The following is a 23,076-nucleotide window of genomic DNA, read 5'->3' as shown; positions in this document are numbered from 1 at the left end:
AATGTATTTATTATTTGCAAATAATTCTGTCTGCCAGCTGATAAGTATACATCATACTCTATGCTCAGTCTTGGGTATAAAGGAAACACCTATCAGATATTACCAGCTAGGTCATTTGTGGTCTGGTGGGGATTTCACATAGATGGAATTTACGTTTTTTGGCAATAAATCGACTATTTATTTGACTGTATATTCACGGCTTAAAACAAACGGTTATAAGCAAAAGCAATTTGGTTTTATTTAGTTGTGTTAACAAATCAACATTATTCACATTTTTGTACACACACAAAATACAAATCGGTACAGATAAGTGTGGAAAATGAATTTTTAAATATTTTTAAAAGATTTTATTAACCGAAACTCAACTTGCTAAAATATGGCTCGCTTGCAGCTCGTGTAGCTCGTTAGATTTGCATAAAAGTAATTAAGGAATATTCAATTTGAACCATTTCGGATCTAACCCGACTTGCAGTCATCTTTATTTTGTTTACTTAAGTTTTAATAAGATTATTAGCAAAATATATTTAAATTGTTATGCAGACAATTTGGTAGCTTTCGCTTCAGTGCCTCAGTAAACAAAATAAATAAAGGATTAAATATCCCATTAAGAGTATTATACAAATAGGCAGAAAGTCATTCAGACGTCACGAGTGTTCACGAATGCATTTTCTATTTTCCCTAAGAAAAGCTATATCAAATATGTATACGAGATGTATTTTTTTCTTAGAAACTAAACAAGAATGGGAAAAGCTAAGATAATAACTAGTAAGCAATATAAATATTGGCAAAATCTGTAAATTTTAGCTAATATTTAAGTTGAGAGTATATTAAAAACTGTTTAATAAGATAGAAAAGGGTATAAAATATAGGAAAGAGTATTTCACTTTATAGCTGTTAGTCGAAAGCTATTAGCTGTGTCTACTCGTTTTTTTGGCAACTTTCTCAAGGTGTTGCATGTTATTTATTTAGACTCGTTTTGGGTGTCAGCAATTTTAGTGCAACTTTCAATTACGCACTTAATTTTCTTTTAAAATGTTAAGTTATGGACGACAGTAGCAGAAGTTTCTCTTTTATTTATTAAATTCTTTTTTTTTGTTTTTTCAAAAAGTTGTGCAAAAACTATTCACAAATATGATGTTGGTAATGGAAGAGTTTTGGACTAGACTGGTTATGACAGCGCCGTAGGAAAGTTTAGAGCCGGAACTTCAAGCCAATTGCCGAACCAGCTGTAAGCTTGCCGCCTTACCAAGTTTGTTTTGGGCAAGTTCTGCAGACACAAAGTTTTGAATTTGCCGTCACAACAATTTCAATTTCAATTAGAGCCTCGGGTTCCCAGCATGCAGTGGGTATAGTCCAATCAAAAGCAGTTCCAACCCATGTGACAATATGCAGCCAAAACTGCACTGTGGACTAAACCTTATATGATATAGTTAAACATTTTCCGATAAGAAGCAACATATTTTCTCTAAAATAATCAATTGAATTGTTTAATTAAAACTAAAAGTTCTGTGGCGAGCAGAGGTATGAGAAAAATCAACTTTAAGTCGAGGCGTTAGTTAGAAAAATACCAATATTTCTTTTTGCCTTTAGCCTTGTTAACTTAAAAATAATCAAAAGATAAATGTTTGGAAATAATTTGTTATCAGAAGAGGTTGAGCGCAGCTCTATGGAACACTGTGCTACCAGATTTACGTGTTAATTTTTCATTTTTCGTTTTCTTATATTTTGCCCTTTTATTCTCTACTGTGGAAAATTGCAAATATTTTGACTGCCCGACCGGAAGTCGGTCCGCTGTTCGCTGGATATTGTGTGGATTCACATGTGAACAAGCTGAGCGTTATTTTCTTTGCCTTTTTTCATGACTTGGCTTTATGCTGTGCCATCAGGTTTAGTTGTATTACACTTGCAAGAGGCTTTGTTGCTTTAAATTCTCATAAAAATTGCGCAATCTTTGCTGAATTTCAGCAGTAAATCAACTTTTCGTAGCAAGCACCACATAGAGGGTAATAAATTATACATATGAGAAAAAAGGGAATTGTCCAATGCTTCGATACTGTCATAAGTCGAGGCTAAGAGTGCCAAACGATCGCTAAGTGGCCAGCAAAACAAAACATAAATAAAGCACAGAATGTAGCTGAGATAGAAAAACATGAAAGTACCAAACATATCAAACAAATTCTTGGCTGACTGACTATGAGTTGCTCTTTGTTCAGACAACGAGCTATTCAAAATACCTAAGGTGTTTTGTTGCTCATTCACAGTTTCGGTTTTCTAGATACCCTGTACTAGAAGTACTCTACGCTCACAGCTGACTCATTATGAGTTGTTCTGCATTTAAAATAATACTTCTCATTTAAGAGATAACCTGCACTTAATACTATTATTATCGCCATGTACTTAGTTTTTAGTTAAATGTCCCTTCGATTGCAATTCAAATTCAACAAGCAAATTTATTATTGCTTGTATTAGTACTTAAGACCTTTAGAAATAAATATTTTGCAATATTTGAAATAAGTTATTGAATACCAATTGAATCTAGGGTATATAAATTTCAGTTCGAAACAGAAAACATTTTAGCCAAAGGAAAAATTAAAGCAAACGCCAATTTATTTGGGCCCGGCTTACCATGGGGCTGTTTCGCAAGAGATAAAAACGTGACCGCGAAAACATAAAATGTATAAAAAGCTGAAGCGAGCCAAATGAAAATCAAAAGACGAGTCGTCAGTTGCTTTAATAGGCCGCGTTCAGCATAACAAGAGGCAAAGAATGGGAGAGTGAAAAAAATGTGGCATACTTTGTGGCGCTTGTCAGCTGCAAGTGGCGCCATAAATCAGGCAAAACGAGTGGGCGCCGACCACAAACAAAAGTCAAGTCAAAGGCGCAGCCACAACAAATGCCGCAACTTGAAAGCAATTTTAGTTTTAATATGACCCGTTTGCTTTAGATTTTGTATACCCTGTTCTCGTTGCAAAATGGGTAAGTACAGTACAATAGTTTTCACAGATTCCATAAAGTTGCTATACTCTTGATGAGTATCTGTCTGTCTTAGTTTGCAGGTTACCCTAACCAAATTTGGCAAGGATACATCTTTTTGTAAGGTTCCCATACATCGATTTTTATATGAGCAATCTTTTTGAGTCTCACCTTGTTTTTGAGATATCAGATATGATAAATAGTAACAATCGGTCTTAAATTTCTGGGTTCAAATTTCAAGTAGAGTATTTAGTTTTCGGGCTGCCACCGATATTTTTTTTCTTTTGGTGTTTGAAAGCACAGCGCAGTTTTCTAGTAGCCCCTGCTAAGCCCTCGCTTCGTGACACGCAGCTTGGGCAACACTAGAGAACACAAACGCGTTGCGAATTATTGATGCCTCATCGCTGATTGCTTTGCGTTTACGCCATTTGACACAAATGCTGTTGTTGGATTACCAACTAAAGCAACCTTCCTCCGCCATTCCGCCCATTCTAATCTTTCCGTATACAATACGAATCGCTCTTGGGCATAAATAAGTGAAGTTATTTGGTATGTCTGGCATGTACTTGACTTGACTTCAATAGAACGCATTCAGTTCCCAATACCAATACCAATATCCACCACCCACAAGCCCCTTCTCTCTCCTTCTATCTGCACCGACACATGAAGCATGTTGTTATTATTTTTGTTTCCGGCTTGGGGTCGCTCTCAAAATATCAGTGCACACATTGCCAGCATCTCAATTTTTGGGGCAAAGACCGCCCGTTCCGCAAAAAACTTTTTCTTTGCTCATTTCTTGCATTAGCATCGTTTTATTTTTTTTTTTTTGGTATCTGTGCTCAAAATATGGCAAAACAATAAACGTTATAACAATTGCGGCTGCGTCTAATCGCAGCGAGGTGGCTAAAATGTTTGACAGCTTGGCCTAAGTGCTTTGTGTGGTTCACTTAGCGCCCTGTCCAGCAGCTCAAGTGCTGAGCTTTAAATTTCGCGCCATGTTCCAGTTGCTCTTCGTGGTCAGGAAATTGCTTGGAGCTCTTCCAAATAGGTTTGGGTTTTAGTGCGCATTGTTCGCATCTAGATAATGAGCTATCAAAGTTTTCCTTTCTCTTTTTGTTTTCGCGGCGGCTTTACGAGATATTTGACAGGAGCGTTTAGTTACACCACTCTGCCTTGACATAATCTTTTTTATCGTAATAATTTAACATAAAGTCACAATTTGACAAACACCGGAACATAAACTATTCAAAGTAATATTTGAAAAGCAAATGGACTCTGCACTGATTGGAGTCAAGTCATGTAGAACATAAAATTGTAAACAAAAATAAATAAAAATAGTTACAGAATATAATAAATGAATGTTATATAAGTTATATCCTTTAATTTAACTGACTTTGCTAGCTACCTAGTTTTGAGACGGATGGATTTCTGTAATCTAGAATACATATACTTAATTCTTCGTGAAAGAATTTATATTTCCCTTTCCTCGATTTCTTTCTTAAATTTTGTAATATTTACTTTTTTTATGCAAGCAAAATTTAAAGAAATCTGCAATAAATGCTTAATTATTTATTGCTGTAGGTACTGAATTTGCTAGCTACCTAGTTTTGAGACGGATGGATTTCTGTAATCTAGAATACATATACTTAATTCTTCGTGAAAGAACTTATATTTCCCTTTCCTCGATTTCTTTCTTAAATTTTGTAATATTTACTTTTTTTATGCAAGCAAAATTTAAAGAAATCTGCAATAAATGCTTAATTATTTATTGCTGTAGGTACTGAATTTGCTAGCTACCTAGTTTTGAGACGGATGGATTTCTGTAATCTAGAATACATATACTTAATTCTTCGTGAAAGAACTTCTATTTCCCTTTTCTTGATTTCTTTCTTAAATTTTGTAATATTTACTTTTTTTATGCAAGCAATATTTAAAGAAATCTGCAATAAATGCTTAATTATTTATTGCTGTAATTGAATATAAAATTAACTAACTTATTTTTCCTTGTTTGTTGAATTTTATTTAATTTGAGTTTGAAATTTGTATCCAGAGACAAGTCTAACACATCTAACATTGCAATATTCACCACACTGCTGCTGAGGTGCATGATATATGGAAAGAAAGTGAAGGCATCAGCTAATGTATTTTATTCTAAATTTTGTATAGCATTATATTTATAGAAGCAAACCCTTTTCAAGCAGTGCTAGGAATCCATGACATTTTAAATTAATACAGTGAGGAATTTATTGATCATTAGAGTCATTTTGACTCTATCAAGATATTACACTAAATTTCACTCTCAGAAGTTGGCAGCACACACTTCATATCCGTGTCATTAGCCAGCGCACAGTTTTAAGCTATTGGAAAGGATTATTAAATTGCCGCTCGCTGGTTCCCAGCCTTATCAGAGGGCTTTGCTGTAAAATTGTATTTGCTGTTGTCGCAGCGGCGCAGCCAAAGGCCTGCTTCGGTCCTGCGTAGGAGTAAGGGCTATTAATTTTAGCAGCAGAATAAAAACACAACTCGTTTCTGGTAATAGCCGCGTCAAAATTCGCCAGCATCGGGCCATTAATTTAGTTTATGGCTGCTGGCAAGTTTTGCATAAGCCGAAGCCGATGGCGATGTCCTTGAGCGGCGTAATGAACTTTTGGCCACTAAATGCCAACGAAAGGCTGGCCGAAAATCTTTTCAATTGTAAATGTAGTGCTATAAAAGCGAAAAGTGAGCCATAATTTAATATTAAGCGCCCCTGATCTGTGGGCCAGTGCAGCTTCCCCAGTTGACGTTTGTTTTTGTGCGGCCAGGCCACAGGACTCAGCTCCCAGGGGCTCGAGCTTAGCAGCATTATGGGGCGCATGTATTATATTTACGAGTGTGTTTATGTTTATGTTGATTATTAATATTCATACAACACACATTCATGCATTGAGCGTGGCGCAAACAAACATTTAAATGATTTTTATGCCCGCTCACAGAAATATGCCATGTTTTTTCTCTGCAGCATTCAGGTTTAATGTTTTGTGCAAAGGAACTTTGCATAAACAAAAAAAAAAAAAAAAAAAACAACTCACACACACACAAATCTACACGCATGTGCATATGTGTGTGCTATAAAAGCACACTTTATTTATTTGTTATTTGTTTTTTTGCTCTTGGACCCCTCCACGAAAGGTAAACAATTTGATACGCTTCTTGTTGGGGACCACATATCGTGGGTCCTTCTTGCTCATGTCAGCTAGTTTTATAGCCCATGGCCGATAATTCAATTAGTTGCGCCAGATAAGCCCACTTTATGGACGCGACTCGAACATTCACCTGAGCTGTCCGTCCAGTGCGTTGACATTGCTTCATATTTATTTGTATTTACCTTTAAATGTGTGTGTTTTGTTTTAAATGTCGCACTTAAGCTTCTTTATAATTAAAATATGGTATGCATTATCAGTAAAATGGAATTATTATTAATTAAAAGAATCGTTATTTACCTTTTGTTTTATTTTATGCACAGATGTTAAGTAGCTTATGAGTTTTTAAAAATATTGAGCATAAGCCAAATTAATTGAGCTATGACAACGAGGTCTTAAGATCCTCTTATTTCTGCACAACATGAGATTATTGATGAATTGCTGACATTTTGTACACATCATTTTACCTTTTATAATAGTCAGCTATTTATAACTTTACTCCGCTCATAAAATTGTGAGCTGTAAAATTGAGACTCTGTCTGCCGCCGGAAAGTAAAAAGGCTTTTTATACTGGGAATTTGACGTTATTTCAAGTTCAAATATATGTTTGTTTAATTGTTTGTATATTTGTATATACAGAACTGCAAAAATTTGCTTAAATATTATATTTACCATAACCTGAATTCACGTTTCGTATCTATGGTCAGGGAGTCCTGCAAACCTGATTATTGAAAACATTAAGACATTCTCCACATATTTTACTGCCTTTTATTGTGGTCAGTTATTTCTAATTCCTATATGTTGATAATTTATCCCACATTCGCAGCTTAGTAGCGTAACACATGATGTTTCAATGTTATTTTTAGGTTTGTGTCCCAATCCCCTAAAGGTGATCGGCATGTTACTCATCTCCATCCACAGGAGTTATAATGCATTGTGACCTCTCTATTCCATCGAAATCCTTTTTGACAGTTCACAAAAGGGCTTCTTTACACACACACACACACATGAGTGTGTAAGCCCTTCGGCAGCGGGTCGTTTAGATATAAGTTGCGACTGGGCGCAGCCCAGGATAGCCATTTGGCCGGTTGGCACTGCCTTTTTGCGTAATATTTATAATTTATGGAGGTTTCTCGCAACATTGCCCGCTGCCAGCTGCTGTTTATAATTTGCAAAGGTATTCGGCCCGAATGCTCAAAGCGAAGCAGGTTTATTAAGTAAATTGTTTCCGTTACTTTTCGGATTTCCTTTGAAATTGCTGCGGATTGTGCGCGTTGTCTGAAGTGGGCCACCGCCTCTCGACCGTCCAAGACAACCGGTACAATAAATAAAAAGAAACAATAATACATAGTAAATGTCATTCTTTATATATATATATATATATATTTATATATATTGGGAAAGAGCCACGCAGGAAGTCAAGTCAAAAAGTCTTTGCTTTGGACTCTGGGCTTTCATTAAAGCGATTTTCACTGTCAGTAATTTATGTGTCAATGAATTTTGCGGACTACGCCTTTGACATCAATTCTCGGACTCTGCTGAAAATTGAATTCGCCGTCTGGCCGTCTGGCAGTCTGGCCGTCTGGCTGGCTGTCAGTCTGTCAGTCAGCCATTCCGTAGTTGTCGTCGCCATTTAGCTCGTAATTTTTATAGCCCGTTAGGCCTCATTTGGTCACGAAGCTCAGATGCGACTATATGAGAGAGTATTTATTGTGTTCGTTTTGGTTGTTGTATTTTTTTATTTTGTACTTTTGTCGCAATTTTGTTGTAGTTTTCCTGATTTTTGTTGTTGTCGCCGTACAGCTTAAAGTATTTGACTCAAGGTCATATGAACGTCTACCCTGTTTCGCAAGAGCAAGTGGGTATATTATGCAACTTATATGCGTTCGATAATGAGTGTAGTAGCCAGGCAGAAAGAGAGAGAGAGAGAGAGAGAGAGAGAGAGAGAGAGAGAGAGAGAGAGAGAGAGAGAGAGAGAGATAAATTGCCAGATATGTGAGCAAGGCTTACTTGGCGAGCGAAAAGATCTTTTAAAGGCAACAACAAAGAGCTCATTTCAGATACATTTGTCTCTGGACTCTCAGATGCAGGAACATTGCTTCGACGACTATTTTTGTCCGCCCAGTTTTGGCTTGGAGGCTGCTTTATGACCGCTGCAGAGCTCGATTTATAGACAACTGTTCGAGATGTGTGCCTGGCAGGCAGGCAGGCAGGCAGGCAGGCATTAGCAGCAGTGCTTATTGCTTCTCGTAGCATGCTTTTAGGTGGTAAATAAATAAACTTAGTGTCTGAATTTTGTCGCAATTACCAAGTATGCACATATGTATGTCGCCCGACAAGCTGTGCGCATTAAATCGGACATAATTTATAAGTCGTACGCAATTTGTGGCCCAACTCGTATGCAATTGTACTTGCATAATGAAATCTGTTTGACTACTAAATATCGAGTTACTTACTCGACTTGTAACAGCTATATATACATATATATCATAAAATATATATCATATATATATCATAAAAGAGCGGTCAAGCTATAAGATTTAAGAAACTGAATGCAAAACGCAGGATTCCACATTCCACATGTGTGGGAAAATATTCAAGAGATCACAACGCAGCTAAAAAATTGTGATATAATATAAGTTTTTTTCTAAGATAAAGTTAAGACGGGGTTGCAATTACAAACTTATTTCTAAGACGAAAGTTTAAGTTTTATTCCTCCGAATCTTCATTTTTTACTCATTAAATCTGAATATATTGATGTAGACTCGAAACTAATGCAGAATTTTATCTTACATTTTCTTTATTAATAAATTTTCCTTTGACAATTTTGAATTTCGCAACATCGAAGGTAGTATGTACAGCATATTGTAGCTCGAGCTCTTCACCCAAAAGCCAACCACGCGCCTAAATTATCTCCATTTCGTTTATTTAATAAAAAAACGTTTGTTAGAATAACACATATACTTGTGTTAATGGCTGTGGGAAGAGTAACCTATATATTTCCCACAATTTAATCAAAGGTGCTTTTAAAAGTGAAATATAAGTGACGGTCGGGCAAGGCCGGGTAGTTGTACAATATTACGGAGCTAACTAGCTGCAATACGTACATTTATCATTTTGTTGTTCCAATAGTTGTTCCTAACGGTAAATTAAGCAATCTGCATATAAAAGAAATGCCGAACTTAACAAAAAATGCGCAACATGGACGATTTTTTTTTTTTTTTTTGGTCATGGTTGCTGTAATTTGAATTTATTTTGGTAAGCAAAAAACACAGTTGGCTAGAAAAATGCAAATAACGGCAAAATGTTGCCTCTTTCTGCTAGCCACGGTCTTGTTCTGTTGGAAGGGGGAAGGAAGGAGCAGGCTATTGTTTGCAAATTTGTATTTGTATTTGTGTTTTCGTTTATTTTTGTACTTTATTTTTTTTTTTTTTTGCTCTGTCTCGTTTGCTTCGGTCAGCGCCTTGCGCTGGGTCCAAGTAACTTCCGCCTGCCGGCACATAATCTACGTCATTTCCGCTTTAAATTATTTACATAGGAAATATGGCAGGCTCACGTCAGATCTGTGGATGGACACTGGTCTGGCTGGAAGACTTTGTGCTCCCTTTTGCTCCTTCAATTGTTATGATTTTTTGCATCTTTTTTCTTTGTGGCTTGCGTTAATCTTTGGGGGTTCCTTTCTGTGTGGCTCTTTAGGCTCGGATTTGGCATTTCGTCTCGGCTTGTCTGGCCAATGATATGCTCAAGTGGTCCAGCGACTTATATTGCGCATTTTGTTCACTTTAGGCCATTTTTGCTTTCGTTATTGTATTTGCATTGCGAGTGTTTTGTTTTTGTTTTTGTTTTGCTGCCTCGTTGCGGCTGGCATTGCAATTTTTTGATTTCGCGCTTTTCAGCTTTTGGCTGCGACTGTGGCTGTTTTCCGGTGCTTTTCACCGTAATTGAATTATACGCTTGCATGCGCCACGCTAATCTTCCCTTGTCCTGCCCCTAATACCAGAGTACGAAATTAAAACTCGCAACGCTGTTTAAATATTTGCTCAATTTTCGGGTTTGACATTTTGCCTGAGATTCTTGATAAAAGTTTTTCTCTTTGTTTTAGTGTTTTTTATTTATTTTTTTTTTTTGTGTCGTCGAAAAACTTTTGCAAATGAAATTCAGATAATTTATGCAGATTGTGATAGGCGGCGTATGAAAGAGGCGCATAATTGTTTATGCCTCGCACCGAATTCAGTTATCGCTCAATTTTTGGCGAAACTCTTTTGTCGATTTGCATAAAATGCCAATGAATATTCTTTTTAATTCTAAATAGAATATTGGAAGAATGCATTTTATATGAATATGTTTATCGGGAGGAGAAAGAGGTATGCAATATTTCAGTGTACAGCAAAGAAAATTTAACTATTATCCTAATTAATTATTGTTTATATTAAACGTACTTAAGGTAAAACTTCAGCAAAGCTTTTATATTAAAATCGATTTTAAGCATTTTTATATATTAATGTTTTATTATATATATATTTTTTATATTAGATCTTTAGACACATCTTATATTTTTTGTATTTTCTTCATAATGAAAACACATTTCTGTCACTCTCATTCCTGGATTTATAGATAAATTTGTTTCAGTTTAATTGTTCAATTTATTTGAGCCCTTTTTTCCTTTGTTAACAAACATATAATATCAGTCATATTGGATTAATCAAAGGTATTAGTTAAACATATAATCTGCATTTATAAATATGTAAAGACCTATATTAAAATAGTAGCTGTAAAAAAGAACGATGAAAGGCCGTTTTTTTTTGTCGCTGTGATTATTTAACACTTATTAAATATTAAACACATCTAAATTAATTATTTTGCGATTACGCTGATATTTATGTTCACACGCTTTAAGCGTCATAAACGCACAATTTCCGTAGATATTTTCTTTCGATTATTCGCACACGCTTGTTTATTAATGATTGCATAAATAGCTATTTATTAATAAAATTATGCATTGTAAATTTGTTTTAATGTTGGTTATTTTTTTTTTCCATTTTTTTTTTGTTGTTTGTGTCAATATTTATGAGCATTGACAACCTTTTTGCGCAATTCATTAAGTTTCTGTTGAACATTTGGGATGCGCCAAATGCCAATTTGTGACAGCCGAGCGAGTTTCCCTTTGGGCTAATGGCAAACTGAAGCACATAAAAGACATTTGTGTCATTTAAAAATGTACCCAAAACGCACAGAATAGAAACATTTGTTATGCGGAGCGCACATAAGTATGCTACAAAAACGAACTGAAGTGATTAATGCACAACAATTCTTGGCCCTAGAACTGAACTCTTTGTGGCCCTTAGTCCTGTCACATAGGAGCACGCTAAAAATAAGTGTGTTTATTTGAAATCCCTTATGGAAATTGGTCAAGTTGAAGGGAATATTTAATTTTATGAAATCAATTTTCATTATGCTCTTAAACGGTCTGGGTCACCCTCTGCTGCCGCTGACGGCACCGTCTCGTTAAAAATATTTTGTAGCACTCACCCAAATATTTCTCACATGTGGCTGCACACAGAAGAGCTCACTCTGAGTGTCTGTGTTTGTGTGTGTGTGTGTGTGCTAAAATTTACTTTTGTTGGCCGCGTCCAGGGAGTCGTTAAAATGCAGTTTAGAAAAACCCCAATGCCACCAAAGACAAAGTGCCTGATAACGAGCGCCCTGGATATTCTCTTGCTGGCCGCAGCTTTAGTATTTTTTTAACAGCCCATTTCAATTTTTTTTTTCCTTGTGTTCTATGCACGTTTTTTGTATGTGATAATAAAATTCATAGCGCCTGCATATAAAATCAACTTACTGACCAGCAATAACCACAAAAAGACAAAAACAAAAAAAGAGCAACTAACACATGCGGCAAAGCTCTAGCTAAAATGCACATTGTGCCATGGTAAAGGATTAAGGAATTAGAATAACTTGAATAAGTTATCGTTAGGAATGTATTAGCTGGAATTTAATAAGAAACCTTTGGCTGAAAGCTATTTTTGATTACAAATAATAATAATAATAAGAATAATTGTATAACCAAATATCTTTGTTTAAATCATTTGAAACCGTTTCGGAAAAGGCATTCTTTCTTGGTGAAAATTTCTTACAATTGCACATTAAGCATCGATGTTAAACTGCATAAAATGTTAAAAATTTGAAAAGGCGGTATTTAGTTGATTTTATCATCCAGCATAACTAAATCATGCACGTAAATTTGATTACTTGAGAGGTGCTCTTTGAGCAGTGTGCAGATGCAATGTGTGGCTCCGCATTTATTGTATTTTTATGTACTTTTTACGTATTTATTTATACTTCGGCTCGTGCAGCTGTTGAAATAAAATTTGATTTCCGTCGGTTTAGCGCTAGGATCTTCTTAATGCTTCTGTTCTCATGACTTTTTTCTGTAGATTTTTTGTGCTTTGCCCCGTTAAGCTCAGCTAGGAGCCTGGCTCTAGTTTGATGGGCTGACTTGCGAACAGGGGCTTTATCCAAATAATTTTAAACTGTTGTTGAACAAAAGTAAATTAAATGAATTATAAATATCTTTGCGGAGCAAAATGGTTCTAACTAACCGGTGACTGTTTAGGCGTAATCAAGCGCAATGCCACATAAAATATTCAAATTCTATTAGTGCAACAAATATACATTTATACATGTATATTTATTCAACCATAAATGTTTGTTTGTTTTTGTTTGTGTGTGTGCGTAAGCAAACACATAGGCAAGTGGTGAAAATCTACCGCAATTAGACGACAAATCGTTTTGACGCCAGCACTTCTCACTATCTCTCTCTGTCTCTCTCTCTCTCTCTCCCTCTCTCTGTCTTATGCTTCATAAGTGACGTCAACATGTTTTGAATGTGTTTGTGTTGCTGTAGATGTGTGCGCGTGTGTGTGTTTGTGCGTTTTTGTGTGTTAATGTGTGTAGGGGCATTAAAGCATGAAATTAATGCACAAGGCATAGCAAATAGCCCTAAGGACATGCGTGCCAACGCGCCAGAAAGAAAGAGCGAGACAAACCATGAAAGAGACCGAAAGACATTAATTTGTATGAAGCACTGAGCCAGGCAACCGCAACTGCTGCCGCCTTATAAAAATTGTCGCAAGTAAATTTTTATTTTTGCCTGATGTTATGGGAGCTGAATTGCAGCGGCTGCTCTTGTTGGGAAATTTAATTTGTGGCACACATGGCGTATGCGCAATTTAATTAAAGTACGCATAAATGCCAGAAATATGCACGAATTTGCTAAAGTGATAATACCGAATATTTTGCCATTCAAGTTTATTCAGCCTCTGCAATAGTCGACAATTCATCCAAGATACAGACAACACTACAACAATTTTTCGGTAAGGATTTTCGATATTTACCACACACACGCACCACGACACACGCACACCCACAAATACTGACACAACGCACCCCAAACATATTAGACATAGCCTTAATTCGTTATGCTTCGTTACGGCATTATGAGCAAGAGCAGAGCACAGCTAGAGATGGGAACGTGATAAATAAAGCTGGCACAGAAAATAATTTAATTTTCAGTTTTTTTAGATACAAGTAAAATGTGACTGTTCGAATTTCGAAAAAAAAGTTGTTACCGCTACAGAAATTGATACATGATGCAGAATTTATTTACTGAGAATTAAATCATAGAAAATATGCATTGTTTATGATTTTAAATGTTCTGTTACTTGATCGCAGTTTGAAATAGTCTATTTATTTATATTTTAATATTTATTGTTGCCGGAACTAAGAGAACCCAAATTCATAGCGATTACTGTACGTAAGTATTTGGTTATTGATTGCAATCTGGTTTTTGTTTAATTTTTTTTTTTTCATACATTTTTAATAAACAAAAATATTCCCATCACTAAATTTGTTTGTCAGCATGGAAGTACTAAATTTTAAAAACTCGTGAATATTTTTTGGCAACTTTGCATTTTGATAACGTTCTTCGAGTTGATGTGACAAATTGTTGAAAAGTTGCTTTCATGCTGCTCACTAATCTTTGTTGTTTCCATATTTTGCCAGTTGATTCGGTTTTTCCTTAAAATCTATTAGTTATCCATCATGTGCATAAAAAAAGAGGTACATAAACAAATAATTGGTACAGCTGCCAAAAGAATTCATACCATTTTTCTAATTCGTATTGCTGTGGCTTGGGTGGAAGATATATAGGCATGAGGTCAGCTCTAGTGTGAAATGGAGGGGAATCATGCTGGCAGTATGCTTCGCCCATTTATACTAATTTCTGTGCACATATTTTCTATCTCTTTGGTAAAGTTTGGCAAGTGCAACAACTTTTGTTGGTCAGCTCGCTGTCTTGTAATTGCTATTCGATACGAGCCCTCAACTTGAATTTTGGGCAAACCCCACCCCCCTTGGAAAATGTTCAAGCATTTTGCAACAACTTTCGAAACTGTGCTCAATGATGGCTCTCAACTATTTGCACTTAATGGCCGTTAGCAACATTTTAGTTTTTCCATTGCATTTTTTGTGGCCATTCTATTTTATTTTTAGTTTTTCGTATACATGACGGATACTTGATACTTGCTGCTGCTGCTGCTGCTGCTCGGCAAAAGTTTCAATGGAGTGCAAAGCACAGTTTGGTTATGTAAATAGAGCATGATATGGTTTTTGTGCGGTTATGCAAATGTGGTCAAGGGTTTGTTGTGTGCTGCTGCCATAGACCGGGCATGGAATTGCTGTACGGCCAAGTGGAAATCAAATTTAATTCAAATCGGTAATAGAATGCGGTTTTTAGTTCATTTACAAAGCTAAGCTGGCAATAAGTAAGTGCTCAATAATGCAATTTAACTTGAAGTTTAAATTTAAAAGAGCTGAGAATGCATGTAATTGGCTTGCAAAAGCTTAAAAATATGGATTGCCTGGCTTAAAACAAATCACATGATAATCAAAAATGCTTTTAATACTGGAAATGTGTGGAAAACCAATTTTCCCATAGTTCAGCAGGACTTATTGGCATTAAGACCACTTCATAACTGTCAAGCGTTGCAAAGGGGAAGTATTAAAAAAATAAAAATAACCTAACGGCAAAAACAAACACATGCAGTACGAAAACAAATGAAACGAACAAAAGTGACGCCAGCTGAAAGCGGGACAGTAAAAAATGGCCCAAACAAACACACACACACACACTCACACGCAAACACAAATATTTGCATAATACCCAGGCGTATATGGTTGACATTAAGTTGCCAGATGAAACCGGCATGCAGAGCACCCAGACTTAAGCTCCTTTTCAGCTGGCCAACTAAAGAAGCAGCCAGCGATCGCCCAGGCCATAACTCATTTCAACAATTTGGATTGTGCGCCCGTCGGAGTCCAGTTGCACAGGCGCGCGCAACCGGGCAGAGAGCACAGGAGCTTACAATAAATCACAGCTGGCCCGTTTGCTGGGGCCGTTGCGAAATTAGCTACCTGTTAAATGGTCGCTCCACATTGCATTTTCATTCAGCTCAAATTCACACTTAAGTAATTTTATGCGCCTTTCGCATGTATTTTTATCTTTATAAATATTTGATCAGGCTGCATTGTATGCGTACTGCGTGTACTCCTCAATGTGTGTGCGTAGTTGTGATTGTGTGTATTTCGCACTCACTGCGAGTGTGTGTTTTTTTCATGTTACACACACTCAAAAATATACAGCTTACACCTACATACTCGTACAATACATATTACATGTCAGCTTTGTTCAGGATTTTACTGGATTCTCTATCATGTATATTTTATTTGGCCCATAGTCACACCCGGCACTCTCTCAGCTTCAGCTCTGAGTGCTCTGATTGCTGCACTTGATTATTGTAAAATATTTAGTAAATAAAATCTGAGTAGTACTCCAATATGTCCAACTATCATTTATATTTCTAGGTAAAACTTTGCTTATTAGTTTTAACAATGAATAAATATGTTTTTGAATATATGTTAAAATGAATTTTAATACTATCCATCCATTAATTTTCCATATTTTATAGTGTAATTTTTTCATTTTATTTCTTTGCAAGATAGCAAACATATTTAACAATAACGACACATGGCTTAAATACCCCTGTAGACAAATATCGGATTTCAAATTTATTTCTTATTGTTATGACATCGTTGCTCCCAATCGGGAGATATATGAAGTAGTACTAGTCCAATGTTAACTAGATATTAATTTATATAAAAGGAGACTGTGGAAAGATGTTTCTATAGTACTTATAGGATGTAGACAATTGGTTAAGTTAGCTCTGAAATGCATATGTACTGCCTTTGAAAAGCTCAAGAATCTTGACACTAGTTCACGTTACAACCGACGAACGGTCAAATTGTCAAATGTCAAAGGCCCTTTTACCCTTTCAGATACGTTTGCTGGTGAATGTGATTCACGAAGAATGTTGTAGTTTTTTCGTGCATTCATCGGACGAGAAAAAAAACATTTGGCAACAATGAAATCTGTCTTAAATGTGCCACTGAAACAATGTCTATGGGAAGCCAGCAAAGCTAATTAATCCCACTTGACCTTTTTGTATTGTGTTGCCCTAAAAGCGTAACATTGAATTTGAAGAGAACGCAGCCCTATTTGTGCCCACTCGTTTTATTTGTACTTCCCCTTTGAAAACGGCCTGAAAAAAGGACAAATATAATAGAATTTTGCATGGCCTTCGCTTTAGGGTTTTATAGTTTGGCGAATATTGTGAATTGCTTTTTTGCTCAAGCTTAAGATAACGTCCGAATAAGATGGTTTTGTTATTATTGTTGTTATGATTCAGTATAGAAGGGCATAAGCAATAAACCTAACTTGAATGCTAAGGCAATACACCTACATCCGTTCACCAAATTTGCGGGCCACTCAAACGACTCGCCTCAGATTACATTGACTTAATGGGTAGCAACTTTTAGGGAAATCAATTATCAATTGAATGCGTAAACACAATATGCAATGTGACATACATTATCCGCATGTATTGCTTTTGGTATTTGTGGCATTGTAACTTGTGTGACCGGCATGACCTTATTGCTACCTTCGACTTGCCGGTCATTTGGCCATAATCTGAGCATTAGTTGCCATTGGCAGTGTTACAAAAACAAATACACGCAGACAAATCCCTGTTGCTTGTTATTTTTAGTAAATTATGAAAACGATAAGCCTAATAGCTAGGGCGCTGCCTGCGTTCCTGGTCTCATGCTGTCCTGCTTTCTTCCCGCCAGCAAGGACATGTGTCGCCAGGCCCCCGACGGCATTGTATGTGCTATCAAGGGGAGGGTGGTTAGAGGCGCAAGAGATAATGAAGCAAAGTAAAATCAAATGGCATGAAAATGTTAGCATAGCTTTAGGGGTTCGACTCGACTAAGCTGCTGCTCACGTTGCCCTTGAGTGTGTGTGTGTATATGCGTCGACGCCATTTTGTTTAATATGCCGGCTGGCGGCTAAGGGCACCGCATGCCAGCGATTATCTAAAAGACATTAGCATCCTCGCAGTTACCACAGTAATGTACTAGAGCTTTCCAGCTTGTTTTAACTATTCAAAACTGTTCACGTGTCTGCATGTCTGCATGTAAATGTCCTGTTTTGTTCAGCAAATTCACACCGATGCGTGAATGTGGACTCGTTTCGCAGTCCACGTCGGGCTTTCTTTTTTTTTATTATTAATTTCAAATGGCCACACGGTTGGGTTTATGTATCACTAGACTGTTGTGGTACGTGCTATTTTCTATTTGCTGGCATTTCACATTGCATTCCGCATTGCAACTCTTTGTGATACTTTGCAACTGTTTTAATTTTATTTGGCCTCAACGTGGCGCGCTTCTCATTTGTTCCTGCTGTTGATGCTGCGGCCGTTTTCTTGCCAACGCTATTTTGTTCAATTGCTCTGGCAGTCTGTTTACACTTTTGACACCGACCTGACCCTGGTTGGTTTCGTTTTATTGCTGCTGTTTGTTTTGCAATTTGTCATAGTTGCCTTTGGCGCTAACTTCTGTCCAACTTTTTGCAATTGGCACGCACGCACGTTGACGATCTGAATCTGTGCCCAATATATGCAGTAATCCCGCGTATGCATGTCTCTTTAAAGTGGAATACTTGGTGAAATACAGCGCACAGATATGTTTGTCGCAGGTCTAAAACGGATTCTTATCAGCCATGTGAACTGAGTCTAAGCTCAATCACACATTGGCATCAGTAGGCTTAAATTGAACTATTTTTATACCCTGAACCCATTAAAAACGGGTGAAAAGGATATATTGTATTTAGTGCACAAATACCGTCCAAATGTATGTAACAGGCAGAAGGAAGCATCTTCGACCCCATAAAGTATATATATTCTTGATCAGCATCAATAGCCGAGTCGATCTAGCCATGTCCGTCTGTCTGTCTATCCGTCTGTCCATATGTATGAACGCAAGGATCTCAGAACCTATAAGAGCTAGAGTCTTGATTTTAGATGTAGGTGCTCCTAGTTCCCGCGCAGATCGAGTTTATTTCCGATAATCGATAACTTACTCCGTTTCCAAGCAATCAATAAAAATCGATATCAATATTCTGTTTTTGGGCAATTTTGGTAGATCATAAGAGCTAGAGTCACCAAACTTGGCATTTGTTGTTGGAAGAAGAGGGCTGAGAGTATTTCCTAGTCGGGAGCTCCCGACTTACTTGTTTAGCATATACCTATGTGTGCTTAACATGAAATAATTATTGTCGTGCGAAAATGTTTGCTGTAGTTAAGCGATTGGGTTCTATTTACTATTTGTTTTTAACAAAAACATTGAAATGAGTAAACTTGGTACTCGTCAAGAATACACAGTCAAATTTGGACGGCAAAACTATGTTTGCTTAATATGTTTTGCCTTGGGTGTATGTATATTTCTTAATAATTCCAAATCGAAAACTGATTCACGTTACATCGAAAAACAAATGTTATTTATTTTAAGTTATATATTTTAAATAGAACAATCTAATTAGCAACAATTTTAATTAACAGTGGATGCGTGAATTGGGACACAAGTATTATTTGTGCCATTTTAAAAAAGCAAAGTAAGTCTAATGATTCCAACTGTGACAATATGTCAATATTTAACACCACCAAATTTCTTTCTAACGTTTGTTTGCCTTGTCTCGAGTTGAGGCGTCCAAACAATCATAAAGTGATAGTCTGTTCCAATTTTCAAATTTTGTTTAGAATCCAATCCAATTCACAGCTGTGTAAATATGCGAATAATCACGAATTACTATAAAAGCAATTGAATTTAGAGTTAAGGTATCATTCACTAACTGATCTGAACAAGATGAAGCTCAGAATAATTACACTAAGCTGTGCCGTCTTGGTCATATGCCTTTGCTACTTGCCGTTGAGCAATGGACAGGACTCATCCACGGCAGCTGCATCCACCGACACAACGACGGCGGCTGCATCCACTGACACTACCACAGCAGCCGCATCAACCGATACCACCACAGCGGCCGCATCCACCGATACCACCACAGCCGCATCCTCAACATGCGGTGGCAAGAAGAAGAGGAGGAAGCACAAGTGGAAGGTGGTGAGACACCCTGGCAAGAAGATCATCAAGAGACACCGCAAAGGAAGCAGCAAATGGGACCTCAAGGGTTAATTGAATCTACAAATGATCATATGACAAACTTTTACATGGATGTGAACTGAATATTCTATTAGATCTAGATATAAGTAACTGTTAACTGTAACAAAGTGCACTTTAAATATATATCTATACATATAAAACTATTTGTCCCGACTGATTATATGTATAATTGATAAATTGATTGGCTATCAACGCTTAGTTTATACCATGAAGCTGAATTCCCATGTCAGGTATCCCAAACTTATTTTCGTAGGTTGCAATTACAATAATATGTATTCATATAAGTATATGTATTTATGCATAGCGGGTATTAATTTTTAATTCATTTTTCGGAAAGCGTATTAAATTAATTATAAAATATATCTCTGAAAATTAATTTGAAATCGAACGGCTGTTAAAATACAAACTTTTATACAACCGGTTTCTGCCAATTTACTACAAATGAAGATGATATTTCTAAAATCGCTGAAACACAATTCAATAAAGTCATGAATAAAGTACAAAAAAATTAATTTGAAGCCGATTGAACGCAACTTATTACTTCGCTCAAAAAATCTTTGACTCGCATTTCCCACCCAGGAAGCTTAAATTCAGCGAAAAGTGTGAGCTACGCCTCAAATGAATAAAACGCATTGGATAAAAGTTTGATCGCAATGAAACTTCACCTACTTAGCCTGTCATCTCCATTTATGCCGAGTAGTTCAAATATATTCGAATTAACTGAATTATCTGTGTGTGTTGAGACTGATCGAATGGTTAACAAAAAAGATTGGTACCATCATTTTGCCAACAATTATTTAGATCCGGTTTTAGTTACCCATCATCGAGGCCTACAATTTATTATATTGAGAGCCTGAGGGCTGCTTTTAAAATTTAGGTTGTTGTCTGCGAACACAACCAATCTGGCTACAAAAAATGTATATAATCTCGTTATAAATAGTCTGATAATTGGTTTATTAAAGTGCATCTTGTAACAATTTCTAATAGCTAATAAAAAGTTCAGTTCACATTCACAAGTTTGTCATATGATCGGTTGTAGGTTATTCAATTAACCCTTGAGGTCCCATTTGCTGCTTCCTTTGCGGTGTCTCTTGATGATCTTCTTGCCAGGATGCCTCACCACCTTCCACTTGTGCTTCCTCCTCTTCTTCTTGCCACCGCATGTTGAGGATGCGGCTGTGGTGGTATCGGTGGATGCGGCCGCTGTGGTGGTATCGGTTGATGCGGCTGCTGTGGTAGTGTCAGTGGATGCAGCCGCCGTCGTTGTGTCAGTGGATGCAGCTGCTGTGGATGAGTCCTGTCCATTGCTCAACGGCAAGTAGCAAAGGCATATGACCAAGACGGCACAGCTTAGTGTAATTATTCTGAGCTTCATCTTGTTCAGATCAGTTACTGAATGATACTTTAATTCTAAATTCAATTGCTTTTATAGTAATTTGTGATTATTCGCATATTTACACAGCTGGCTTAAAATGTGCGAATTTAATGCTCATGCTTGTTGACAAATACATGGAAGTTTTTAGCAGACTTTGTTTTATATATTTGAATTGTTTGGAAACTTTAATGTTTACTCAATTGGAACACAAAGAGTTTGATGTTTTTAATAGTAATCTAACATATTTTTACATGACAATAAATTTTGTGGATCATGCATTTGTCCTTTAGCAGAAAACATTGATCCAGGTATTTTAATATTGGTCATCATCGAAGGCTGAGTCAGATTGGCAGGCCTTTGTCAGTATGAGTGTACGCGTCGATCTGATTGACTATAAAAGAGCTAGAAAATAGCAATTTATACTTAGATTCTCCGATTGCACGCACAGATTAAGCTTGTGTCGATAACTTGCCCCATTTAGTTAAAATTTTTATTATAATTAATATTAAAATTAATTGTTTATATTATAGCTATTAGAATCTAATTTACGGTTACGGTTTTGAGGTAAAGTAGACACAGGTTAGAAATTATTGACTTTTAGCATAAGTCCCAAATTCTGTGAAAATATGCAGAATATTTAATTGCTTTACCCACGCCCTTAAAATGGCATGTAGAGGGAAGCTACAATGTTCCTACAGGTTGTGCGTGGATAAGTGCAGGCTATCTATCGGACAAGAGCTCTTCTACTTGTTGATTTATGATTTTGGCTTTTTTCTTTGGGATTAATAGCGGATCAAATAAAAAAAATTTAAATGGACAAACATTGCTAAAATTAAGCCGGCGTCTGTTCCCTTCTGAATGAAACGTCTAGACGCCTAATGTATACAGGATCATGATGTCATGAATGCAGAGACCAATTTTATATCAGTGCTTACTTACGATTGGAAATGAATCATCTAAAAAATTTCACATTTGTAGCTCTTACGAGTAATTCATTCATTTCGTCAAAAAGTCGGTTAAACCTGATTAATGTAGTGTTAAGATTCGTAGGGTACGTCCGATTGAGGCTGAACTTGTCAGGAAAATCTTTGTATTGTACATACTCTTAAACAGTTTAAAGGACTATGGTTATATACTGAAAAAAAGTATTTATAAATATTTTGGACAATTGGGAGACTCCATATGTCACGGTTATATATTACTCAGTATCATTTATCTACTATCTAAATAAGTGGACTGATTAGATGAATGCGATACAGGTTATAAAAATTAGATTGATGCTGAATTTCGTTAGGTTTTTCATCATTTTTATATTTTCTGTTTTATCGCTGTTTAAAGCTATGCTTCATGGAATGAACTAAGCATTGATCATCTTTCAATTAGTCAATCTCTCGAAAAAAGTCAAATTATATGTGTATAAGTACAAAGATATTTATTTAAAGTGCAGATTGTAACAATTTCTTATAGCTTAATTTTAAAACAAGTTCCGTTTGTAAGTTTGTCATATGATCGGTTGTAGATTATTCAATTAACCTTTAAGGTCCCATTTGCTGCTTCCTTTGCGGTGTCTCTTGATGATCTTCTTGCCAGGATGCCTCACCACCTTCCACTTGTGCTTCCTCCTCTTCTTCTTGCCACCGCATGTTGAGGATGCGGCTGTGGTGGTATCGGTGGATGCGGCCGCTGTGGTGGTATCGGTTGATGCGGCTGCTGTGGTAGTGTCAGTGGATGCAGCCGCCGTCGTTGTGTCAGTGGATGCAGCTGCTGTGGATGAGTCCTGTCCATTGCTCAACGGCAAGTAGCAAAGGCATATGACCAAGACGGCACAGCTTAGTGTAATTATTCTGAGCTTCATCTTGTTTAGATCAGTTAGTGAATGATACTTTTATTCAAAATTTAATTGCTTTTATAGTATTT

General features: G+C 36.5%; 4 protein-coding genes across 4 annotated transcripts in view; 2 read left to right on the top strand and 2 right to left on the bottom strand.

The window, feature by feature from the left end:
• The window catches only part of LOC6634228 (uncharacterized), a 169,799-nt gene that overhangs the window by 7,465 nt on the left and 139,258 nt on the right, over positions 1-23,076 (top strand). The window lies entirely within an intron of this gene.
• On the top strand, positions 19,470-19,796 carry LOC138911214 (uncharacterized). The gene has a single exon (XM_070208990.1). The coding sequence runs from the start codon at positions 19,470-19,472 to the stop codon at positions 19,794-19,796; it is 327 nt and encodes a 108-aa protein (XP_070065091.1).
• LOC138911213 (uncharacterized) lies at positions 20,833-21,159 on the bottom strand. Its single transcript, XM_070208989.1, has one exon. The coding sequence runs from the start codon at positions 21,157-21,159 to the stop codon at positions 20,833-20,835; it is 327 nt and encodes a 108-aa protein (XP_070065090.1).
• LOC138911212 (uncharacterized) lies at positions 22,688-23,014 on the bottom strand. Its single transcript, XM_070208988.1, has one exon. The coding sequence runs from the start codon at positions 23,012-23,014 to the stop codon at positions 22,688-22,690; it is 327 nt and encodes a 108-aa protein (XP_070065089.1).

Source organism: Drosophila virilis, chromosome 4, assembly GCF_030788295.1.
Source record: "Drosophila virilis strain 15010-1051.87 chromosome 4, Dvir_AGI_RSII-ME, whole genome shotgun sequence".
Classification (NCBI taxonomy): Eukaryota; Metazoa; Arthropoda; class Insecta; order Diptera; family Drosophilidae; genus Drosophila; species Drosophila virilis.
The sequence above is the reverse complement of the archived record's forward strand: the minus strand, read 5'-3'. Positions and strand labels throughout refer to the sequence as shown.

What these genes read in the sequence shown, in the direction of transcription:
- LOC138911214 (XM_070208990.1), top strand. Translation starts at nt 19,470, where the DNA reads ATGAAGCTCAGAATAATTACACTAAGCTGTGCCGTCTTGGTCATATGC.
- LOC138911213 (XM_070208989.1), bottom strand. Translation starts at nt 21,159, where the DNA reads ATGAAGCTCAGAATAATTACACTAAGCTGTGCCGTCTTGGTCATATGC.
- LOC138911212 (XM_070208988.1), bottom strand. Translation starts at nt 23,014, where the DNA reads ATGAAGCTCAGAATAATTACACTAAGCTGTGCCGTCTTGGTCATATGC.